At 32.3% G+C, this 12,050-nt stretch overlaps 1 protein-coding gene across 1 annotated transcript in view; it reads right to left on the bottom strand.

Moving 5' to 3' along the window:
• Nucleotides 1-12,050, bottom strand: part of LOC119828203 (rab11 family-interacting protein 4) — a 43,620-nt gene that overhangs the window by 19,440 nt on the left and 12,130 nt on the right. The window contains exons 6-7 of the mRNA XM_038350304.1: nt 10,116-10,154; nt 9,681-9,798 (exon numbers count right to left, since the gene is read on the bottom strand). Coding sequence (XP_038206232.1) covers nt 9,681-9,798; nt 10,116-10,154 — 157 coding nt within the window. The remainder of the gene's footprint in view (nt 1-9,680; nt 9,799-10,115; nt 10,155-12,050) is intronic.

Below are 12,050 nucleotides of genomic sequence, written 5' to 3' on the forward strand. Positions count from 1 at the left end.
TACATCATTGACATTATGGTCGCCATCATATTGTACACATCAGCTTTTAAAAAAAGCGTAACTTCACCCATATGGTGTTCACGGATAGGTATGGTAGTGGTTATGCCATTAGTTCATGTTATCTTTAGTTGCTACTTGAAAACACATTTACTAAAATAGACAGTACGTTGGTGGCAATTCTAAGAATAGGAATTATTACGCAGTGTTTTTAGATTTGAAAAATTGTAATTTGAACAAGTCTATGTTCAAGATAGAGATAAATTTAATGGAAGTATAAGAAATGTGCAAAATAAGAGAACAATGCACTATTAGCTAAGGCGCTGAGAAATAGTTTGAGCTCGGATCGTGAATGGTTATGTCAGAGTTTAGACATAAACAATCAGCTGTATGAACAATTTGTCAGACGTGATATTAATTTTTTTCAACAAATAATTGCACAGAGTGAGAGAGATTTATTACTGTTTGTTTCTATTAAGATGCTTAGTACACTACAAATTGAATATAAATGTTTATCTCTTTATTACGTTTTTACTAACTCCCTAATATCAAGATTATTTCAAATTAGATACTAGCTGTAACCTGCGGCGTCACTCGCGTGGTACCCGGGTAAAAAGTAGCCTATGTGTTATTCCAGACCATAATGTATATCTGTACCAAATGTCATACAGATACGATGAACTGTTTCCGCGTGGAAGAGAAGCAAACATCCATACACATTCTTATAAACTTCCCCGCTTATTATTACACGCTTTTTATTAGCTTCACCTGTATGTTTGTTTGTAACCGACTTCTTTGGGCGCGATTTTGACCCACTTTAAACGGACAGATTTCGTTCAAACTTTGTAGATTTATTGAGGACCGATAACAATACACTAATTTGATAAAATTATTCCAGTTTTCAATTTATAATATGATTTTTGTCAAAGCGTGTTTTTTAGTTTTTTTAAACTATTACATTTTATTACGTAGGATAGTTCTTGCATAATTTACCTACTTCAATTCTTCATCATGAAAATATCTATTTTTATAGAAACTAAGCATATTCAGTTATGATTTAATGAATTGGAATTCCCCCTTACTAATTTATTATTAGTCATCACCGGTTGGACGGGAGCTGACATGAAAAGCTGAAAATGTTGGGGTGGCGGTTTTAACACTTAAACTCTTATATTTTCTCATATTTTACATATTCTTTTTTCTATGGGTATTTTCTTACAAACAAAATGTATTGAGATGTGGTCGAATGAAGAGAGGAGTTGGAGCCTGGTGACCTAAAATACAGGATATTTAGTCTCCTAGTTTAGGCACCAGTCACAAGCTTATTATAGCAATTTTCACCCGCGTAAGTCCGTATCCCTAAGGAATATCGGGATAAAAAGTTGCCTGTATGTTATTCCAGTTGTCCAACTGTCTACGTACCAAATTTCATTGCAATCGGTTCAGAAGTTTTTGCGTATAAGAGCAACAAACACACACACACATCCTTACAAACATTCGCATTTATAATATTATAGGACGATAGGAAGTAGGATAGGTAGGATATGATTTAGTTAATCTGCCTCAACAAATTCATGGAAAACTTGGATGGTTTCAAATCATTTAAATTTTTCTCTTTGCGTTATGTAAAAATTGTATTTAATAGTGACGCTCTAATATTTTTAATTACCTTTGTTGTTGCTCTTCAAAATAAGTAGTTTCTCAACCGCAGTGATTGCGTTCTATTTGAAAATATAACTCAAAATACCAGTCTATGGAATTTAACCGAGATAAGTATTTAAATGTAGGCTGTGATCGAGATTGTATATAAATCGCGTTATGAAATTCTAAATAGGGCTTTGCTCTTATTAACGTTTAAGAAACAATTATTTAGGCGAAGATACTGCACTTTAGATTGTTGTCTGACAATAATGAGTTTGTAAATGAGAAAATATATTAGTAGTTGGGTTTGCTTGTAATTATTTAGCAATTACACGGCCCAGAAATATTATGGTACATCCAGATAAAGAATCATTAAGAGATTTATAAAGCGGTGTACACACGGTCTTTCTATATTATCTATGTGGATAAGCACTTCTGTGCATAGAAAAAATGGATCGATAGACGATAGTTTATTTTTGCATGCCCCAGTTACATGACGTTGGCCTCACACGTTGAATGTTTGTGCGAAATGACTAAAATAGTTCAAAATAATTACACGTTTTTCCTGTCATTACGGCTACCTTTTAGAACTGCGGGATTTGGACTTGTCTTTAAATTGCTCAATTATTTGAAAGAATTTTAGCTTGAAACCTTCTACATACTAACTGATCGACGGTTTAATAATAAATAAAACAATAGCCCTTGCTTTACATTTCAGTATATAAAAACAAACAATGGTTTTGTTGTACGCATAGTTTATTATTTAACCCTAATTTTGATCACGAAGCGACGACTGCGCGACGGGCATTTGTTTTCGTAAATATATAGTAAAAAAATCATGTGAATTGAATATGCAATGCTTTTATTATGGTTTATACAAAAGCACGGAAATTTTGTGTTACTTTTCGTACAAATAAGATTTCGCTAAACGAGCATATAAAACGGTTTAATTTCAAAAGACATAAGCAAAACATGACACAATCGTTAAATTATCGCGCAATTAAAGAAAAAGCAATATTAATAGGAAAGTCCAAATCAAAAGTATCAATCTCGTCTAATGAAGCGTAATTGTAGATTTGTAATACACGATAAATTGTACAATGCGTTGAATTTTCACACGGGTTCTTTATAGTTTTAGTTTCACATGTTTTTACGCTACCATTCTGGTTAGATAATAGGCAGTGAAGTTGTACAAATGCGGCGGGTTATGTGTTGTTTAATCTCTTCTTATTGACTTTATGACATATGCAATTTGTTATGAATATTTGCTAATTGGCTTGAAAGGCTAGGTTTTCTGCAATGAATCGTTTTGTACAGATGGTTTTTTTATTCTAGGTTAGAATTTTTATTGAATTTGTTCTAAATATAAATTGGTTCCTTCATTTTTGTTGTATTAATAACGTATTGGTTGAAGAATATTCGAGTAACGATAAAATCATGAGATGTTGGCGATATAAGATATCCTTCAAGATTAACTAAGATAAGAATGTACATGAAATAACTAATGGGTCTTAAGAGTTTGCACTTGCTAGATAAGTACCAATGGAAATAAATAAACCATATTTAATATAATAGGCATATAGGCCATAGGCTCGTATATTATTATGGTTTCATATTACGGATGCAGTTCAATGGAAGGTTCAATGATATAGATCCTTTGCGTCATAAATTAAACCTCGGACGCAAGTTGTTATATGTATATATTTGTAAGAGGATACGTGATTTATAGTTTTTTAACATCACCATATATAAAAAACTTTAAAAGAAAAGATACAAACAAATTGATTAATTAATAAGTAGGGAGACACCAACTAGATTGTTTTTATTAAGTAAGTTAACGGCGTTACATCGAGAGGTCGCTTTTCAGATTTATGCGCACATTTAAATTTTTGTTTTTTTGGAAATTAAAAATTAAATAAAACCCGACACAAGAACTTAATTTCTCTTAAAAAAGTAAAAAATAATAAAATAAATTTAATCTTAAAGTATCTAAGAATGTATTAATAAATCTAAAAATATAAAAAACGCGTCGCGTTGGGAGACCCCTCTTTTTGCGTCGGAGGTATTATTTATTTTATGTATTTATAATGTTCCGTTTTATAAATTTTATATTAATTAATACACAAGTCATCATAAAAATCTGTCAGTAATTATAATCTCATATTTTACCAGCCTCAGTGTAGATTTTTTTTTCCATATTTATTTAGGACCAGTTTAGAGGTTACAATCGGGCTACTAAAAATACGCATCTTTAAATATTTGAGAACTCCGTTACAAAGTAACAAACAGAAATTATAATTTATATATACTTTATGGTGTAGATATTCGATTCATATCAATGTTTTTAAATCGATAGATACCAGATACATATACATAGCAGTACCTTGAAATACTCGTATAAAAATGGTTGTTCCGTTAGTTATTTTAGTTTCCTTACATCATAACAAAACAAGATAACACATAGTACACTGAAGGATAATTTGGCAATAAATTCCCTTTCGTTTTTGAGTACTACAATTAACCAGCGAGCGTAACCACGGCAATTAATAACATTGTAACACAACAATGTTCCCAGTAATCAGAAATATTCGGGTACCTCCCGATATCCTTGACACCAATCTGCCCACAGACACCCACTGATAGTCTATTGTCTATACCAATTGCAGCCGTGTATGATTTATAAGTGTGTATTACATGTTTTAATTGGTTTAACATGGACGACTTTATATATGTGAACTGTGAACCGCGTGATAAATGGTGATGAAAGTTTGTTGTTGTTGTTGTTGATTTTCAGGCTTGTGGTTTTTGTGATGGTGGCGAATTGTAACTATTATTACAATATATCTTTATATTATAATCATAGATACAATTTACAGTTTCTTTATTTTATACGCGCTTATCTCAGAAACTACTGGACCGATTTCAAAAATTCTTGCACCATTGGATATATGTACGTGTGATCTTAATGTATTTTTCAAACAAACCCATGTATTTTAAATAAAAATAAATATTGAGAGTACGATCCTATTAAAAATCTGTTAGAAATTGTTAAGACGTTTTTATCCTATATACGAATTCTAAGAATTAAAATTATGGCGTAAGTTCTAGTCTCTACAGTTTCTAAAATAAAATGAGTCAACCTCAACTTGACCGGGAAAGGACCTTTTTGTCCAAGGAATAAGTATGAAAAGTAAAAAAAATAGCACAATAGGATTTCATTGTGAATAAAGCAAGTCTTCACATACTTTAGTGTTCTTCACCAAAGAGGTCCAAAACATTTTATAATAAGTTACAGGCTGGTAAGGTACGGGATAAAAAAAAAATCACATAAAAATCACTTTTCTATAAAAGTAATCAATTGCAATTAAGAATTAGAATTATTTGAAACATGCTAACGTATTCCAAGATAAATTCCTATTTATTCAAACAGAAAACCTTCGCTAGATTGTTTAAATTGGATTAAACACTACGCAAAATATGTTACACATTCACTAAGAAAACAGTAATGACCTATATTAACAACATGTATTTATAAATTTAAAAGGTTCTGCGCAGTTGTAACACAAGACGATTATTCTAGGTTAATGCTATACTTGGTCTTACTTGACTTGACTTCTAGGGTTTCTGTATAGGTCATAACCATGTCGTAAAACGTGGAAAAATAATAACAATAATAATATATTTACGTGCGCATTGATTCGATTAGCTATTTTTACATCGATTATTCCTTATTAACAGGTTTACATATCTGTATATTTAGATGCATTTGCGTAGTGCCATAATTATATTTTTAGAATCTATTGAATCAAACATAACTAAGATTATAAATACTTGTATACTTACTTGATTAAAAAAAGAATAGAAAACCTTTAAAATTAAACCTATATTAGTCTGGTTTAGGCTATTCTTGAAATACTTTACAATATTTGTCAGGTTTCTGAGTATTTAATTTTTAGTTTGGCAAACAGTTTTTATTTCCTTTTGCCCTGCACCTTAAAAATACTCTATTCTGAAACCCCCCATTTGTATGTTGTAAGTACTATTCAAACTTTTTAAACGTACGCCACACTCCACGACCCTTACCGTTTCAAGTGTTCTCGTAAAACAACTTAAAATTTATGACAAAGGACCAGCGCTTTCATACATTTAGTATGGCGAAGTCGCTTACGATTTCTCTGAACACCTATTGTCCGTCGCATTAGGTATTTGCAAGTCGCATAAAGCACTCCATAGATCGTTATGGTTCTATATTTACTATAAGGATGGTGAAGGTACGACCGCAAAGTTAAAATTGCGAAACACCCGGCCAGAGTACTCTCGCCTACGTTGATTTGAATGTGGCCCTTACTGACCATTTTGAATATACAAACAATAATATCAAGTGAATAATAGAAAGTATGAACGAAACGTTATTGAATTTATTGGGTAATAATTTAAATTAACATCGCTAATGGGTGTAGAAAGTGTTGATACATATTAAAATATATACGACAGTATTTCGTAGCTGGCTCGAATATTTTTCGAACGTCTACAAAATAAAACTTATTTTAAATGACCTTTCATTCATTTCAACTTAACATTGTAGGAAGCTCGTATCAAATAGTTAAGTTCTGATTATGACCTACAAGCGTAATTTTAATTTGGAGGATTGATCAATTTCACTCTTAAATTTTTGATAATTACGCTGCTAATATTTTATTCCTACAAAAGAAACAGAAATACTAAAAACATAGGTATTTTCAATGAAGAAAACTAACATATTGTGTTAATCGTAAATAAATATTATACCGATAAAAACGATGAGAACCTAATAGAGTATAATACATATCTATAACTCGAATTATGAATCTCAAGTTGATGAAGAGCATGATTCCAATTTTAAATCGGCCGTTTATCAAAAGGGACACGCGTTTGACCGGAAGCGGCGCACGCGCAGCTGAGGGACCGTTTCCGTCGGCCATTATTACCGATACGCATTGTCTAATGAAGCGGTACATGTACATTGTATTGTTTAAAATCCTTTTCCTTGATATTCAAAATAAGCCATATTAATGGGGTCGTTGATCAGATCATACATGTAGACTGCTTAATTCAATATTTTTATTGAGTTTAAATAATAGGAAATGGTGAGGTAATTTCCGTAGAAGGCAGGATCAAAACGTTCAAATTATGTATACATTATTAATAAAATGTGGGATTCACTAGATGTGCCACATGGTTTCATCCTCGGACGAGAATGGGCTAAAGCATGTGCTATTCTGGTTCATTACTTAGATCGCTGCCAACTACAATCAAAATATGGTCAGTGGTTTTCTCGTGAAAGAATAACGAACACACACCATTCTTAGACTCTTTTTTGTTTTAATATTATAGGATTAGTACATTCTTCCTGGCCTTTATCGACATTATTGTAACACAAATATTTTTCACATTCTAAACGCACGTGTAGATGTGAAGATGGTCTTCCACGCAAAGCTGCTGGATTTAAATAAGTTATTTAGACTGTAGGTAGATAATGGGTGGCATTTCGGAATAACATATCCGCATATCTAGTCAAGAAGTCCCTGGCACATGAATGAATATATAATTGTTATATCATATTATATGGATAATGTTATAAAAAAGTGACGTTAATGTATTCATTATTTTTTTCTAACGCGTACGATGACAGATCTGGCATCTGAGAGAAGACGTCGTTTAAAATTGACAAGCGGGGAGTACCCAAAGATTCAATAGCATCTTATTAATAACTGTAATAGTAAGTTATTGGTTATTATTCATGAAAACATTGAATATACTTTAAACATATCTATTCTTGGATTGGAAATTTGCCAACACGACCTTGGATTTGATATTGTATCAAAATAAATCTCACGGTTTGCTGATACAATTATTGTTTGTATATTAATTTTCAATAATGCGCTATAGATTTTGAATTTTATTGATTATATTTTTATAGCACGTAATTTATTTGATTTATAGCTTGTAATTTCTTAATCAATTTAATAGTCGCTTGCGACAAATACAATGCGTGCGTGTATGCGTAATTCAACATGAAACGATAATTGTTAAAATAATAAATACAAACATTTTTGATATGTAAATACTGAATATAACTTTCAAATTTATAATTTAATAATAGTTTAATATCACAGTATAAAGAGACAGATAATATACCACAGTCCAGTAGAGCGCATCTTTGTGAAATTGGAAAAATTTGCTTCCGCGATTATTGTTCCGTATCATTAGGTTTATTTGGCGTTAATTGTAACTGATACTAGAACAATGTTCTTTTTTTCTCTCTTTTGATAATCTCTGAAGAAGTATTTTAACTACAATAAGATAAAAGCACATGTTCAACAAAACGAGAGTTGAATATACCTATACTTTGTCGTCAAATTCGTCATTATCATATCATGAATTAGATGAAATTGTTGTTGATGTCTTACGCCCGCGGTTAAATTCACGTGAAAGGACTTACTAATTTTGAAAGGAATAGTGCACTATTGCTTTTTAAAAATGCAAAAAAGATAAGAATTATATATATAAATAGGTACTATAAATTATAGCTCAAATTATAAAAGAACACGCTTTATGGCTTTTTGTATGTTTTTATGCATTATTTTTGTATGTAACCGACTCCTTCCAACTCGATTTTGACCCACTTCAAACGGACAGATTTTATTCAAAAACTGTACATTTATCAAAGATCGTTGACAATACAATAATTTCATGCGTTTATCTTATTATCCTTAGGATCGACAGAATAATTTAGTTGTTTGTATTTTCTATTATTTTTTAACTATACACTTCTAACGCGAACAGGTGTTTTATTTCGCAACTGCTTGAACGAGTCATCTTCTATGCCGGCAGAATTATCACTGTTAGTCATGACCGTGACTCCAATGTATGACGAAGACCTATTTTTGATTGAAGCTGGATTCGTGTAAGCCGTCCGTCGGTTCTGGGTAATTTGATATGTTGTAGCACAATTAGAAACGGTTTTCAGAAATATATTTGACCTTCAAACCGAAGGATACATAAAATAGTTGATAATTTGTTACGATTATTTCTTTATCTCGCACATGGTTACGATTTGACCTCCTTTCTGGCAGATAAAAGCATTTCCTTGATCCTACACAAAAGGATAAAACGGAGTCTTATTAAGTACTACGATATTCGTTGTCCATATGTCTATGACAGGTTCTCATGAACCGTGATAGCGTTAGACAGCTGAAATTTTCCGAGATGATCTTGAGATGACGTTCTCTGGTAAGGTTAAGGCTAAACTGCTCTTTAGTTTATTTGTACTGAGCGTATGAGTCGTAGACCTCACATATATCACATTATTCGATTCAGAACACGTTATAATTTGCATAGATATCGCCGTGGAAGGAAGTAGACAATAAAATTCGCTACAAGTATGTAGAACAGTGACACCACCTGATAAATAAATTTTCAAAGAAAACTCGAGTTTTTCTTGTTACATGCGACGTAATCGCATTATTCACGTCCTATTGATTCCGTGATGTAACTGTGAGGACATGTGCCATGAGAGTAAACGTGGTAATAAAGATTTGTATGTTTTCTTAATTAGCTTAAGACTTTATACAGTCAATAATAATATCTAGAACGTTTTTTTTATCGAATGACGTCGCTATTTTGATCATAGGCGGTAGTAGGGAATTAATGAGTCGAAAAGAGGGACGTGTTTTATTTTTGAACGAATAGGTACTATGAAGTTCCGTCTATACGTATAGGTATATCTTCTTGAGATGTAAACTTTTCATATGATTAATAATTCCTTGTAGACAGTTCGTAAGTAATTTCAACGTTCTTCAAGGTCACAAGTCGGCGAAGATGAAGACGATAGTTTTTTTAATCTTGCATATTTACTTTACAACTAGTGGGTAAAGCAGCACTGTGTCTGATCAGTCCATTTTATTGTCATATTTTTAGAAACGTTCGACCGATCCAAAAACGCCGTTTCCAACGTACCAACGTCTTGTAGCCATCAGCTGTTGAGATACAAAGCAACTGACCTTATAATTTAGTCCTTGTACGTCCTCCTCGAGCGACACATCTGAGTACATATCGTCTGCGGGCTCGCCGCCTGACCCGCACCCGGACGAGTTGAAGGACGACGACCGGTACAATTGGCTAAAACAATAACAATGCTACATTCCATCACATTCAGGACACCTAAGGACAATTTTGAGGTGTTGTGTGTAGCGCCATCTGTTATCAAAGTAATGAACTAGACAGCGCCATCTGTGTAAAGGGAAAGGTTTAACGTTGTTATAATAGTACGGCCCCGTACCTCTAGATGGCACTGTAAGTAATGGTCCCCTCGACGTCGTAATAATATGTGCAGTGGCTGTGTTCAAGGTTAGAATGTCGGAATTTTAGTAAGTTTTCGCTAAATATAAGTTACATTAGCTGGTCGTTTTAAAATAAGAAAATAACTCAAATATTACCTTGCTAAGACATTGGATCCGATTTGTCGTTTTCCCGAGCTGAAACAAAGATAAAATAACGTTAATTAATTATTTATCACATTATTATATTGTAAGCGCTGTGAATAATAACAATGATACCCTTATTACGTTAATTAAAATATTCTAAATGTCCTAAGACATATGTGTGTATGACAGTAGGTAGGTAGGTATAATACGTATCTAATATTTTTTTACACACCAATATAAATATAAATTACTTGCATAGTTAGGTCATATTTTTGCAACAATTAATCAAACACCGACAAACGACTAACAAAACGATCATATCCGGGTTAATATTTTAACGTTATTTAGGAGAAAGAAGGAAACATTATTGTTCAGAGCGTGCAATTATAACATTTTATGTTCCATTCTGTCTGTGTGCACGTAATTGTTATATAATGTATGTGTATATTTATTTTTTTACTTTACAATGCGATGAAACTAAAACACCTTTATTTGGGAGTTTAACAATACCTTGTAACAGATACAATTATAACAGATACTTTAGTGATATTTGCTCCGTTTTCGCGGCAAAAAGGCGAAACTGTATTTAATTTTTAATTAAACTTTAAAAAATGGATAATATATATTGTAACGTGATAACAAATATCAGAGAGCACAAAACTCGAGACAAATTAAGATGTCGCAAAAGTGAGTGAAAATACGGTCCTCAGGCATCTTGCATAGTAATGAGTCTTGCAAAAAGTCAAAATAAAAATAATTAGATACATAGTTCTTTAATCTATAGCAGTTAAAAGTCGTGCAGATTATGAATACATATTAGGACGTTAAAAAAGTGCGATGTCTGCATAAAAATATTACAGTAAAATCTTACAAAAACGGTAAATTAGCTATTGTACGTAATGGAAGAAACAATGCAATCGTAATTTCACCGAATTGTTAATGAACGTTGAACGAAATGTGTGGGAAAATTAACATCAGCTTACTGTTTTGCAATACTGTATTGAATGGATACCGAACCATGCTAAATCTAAAGACCCATGATCTAATTTTTTTGTCAAAACCTAGTCTTAAAACTTGTCACACAAAAGCGTAGCGCGTAGTATGATTAGCATAATAGGTATACATATATATGTACATAAATTTAATGTTTGCTTGGAAGAGCTATACAGGTTTCAAACTGCAGGTATTATCGGTTGAGATGATACCAAAATTCATATGGGTACAGAATTTTAGTAAATTTTTCAGGGAAGAATTCAAATTTTCGTATTTAAGTATTAAAGGTGGTATCTAGTAGAAAGTGCTCGATGTTTCGGTAAGATCACAGTAAAATTTTCAACAGATATTTACATCATAATTTAACAACGTGTTAGAGTTAATATAGTTTTATTTGGTTATATTTATATTCACCTTACCTAGCAATCGTTTATTTTCGTAAATCGGAGATAGATCTTATGTTCATAAAACAGTTATTTGTCTGAACGATGTTTTGGATTCTTACGTGAATTTCATCGTAAGTTAGGACTAACAGGACGGTTTAAAAGCACAAAATTGATATTTTCGTAAATGGTGTAAATGTTCACCATTTATGAAAATATCAATTCGAATTCCAATACTTAACTCTGAAATGAATTTATCGAGTTATCGATTCAAGTCGAAAATCTCCACCGAGATGTGTGGCGGAACGTTCATAGGTGGTGGTGGATGATTTTGCCCGGGTGCCATAGGTTTCATTTCAGACATTTTTGTATATTATTGTTCGAATATGCATATCAACTACTAGCTGTTGCCCGCAGCTTCGCCCTCGCGGTCCTAATAAATTTTCATAGCACACATTTTAATCCCCTATTTATGCTCTTGGGGGTAGAATTTACCAAAATACTTTCTTAGCGTCATTACATCTATCTGCGTGCCAAATTTCAGTCCGTCCAGTGGTTTGGGCTGTGCGTT

This window comes from Zerene cesonia, chromosome 7 (assembly GCF_012273895.1).
Source record: "Zerene cesonia ecotype Mississippi chromosome 7, Zerene_cesonia_1.1, whole genome shotgun sequence".
Taxonomy (NCBI): Eukaryota; Metazoa; Arthropoda; class Insecta; order Lepidoptera; family Pieridae; genus Zerene; species Zerene cesonia.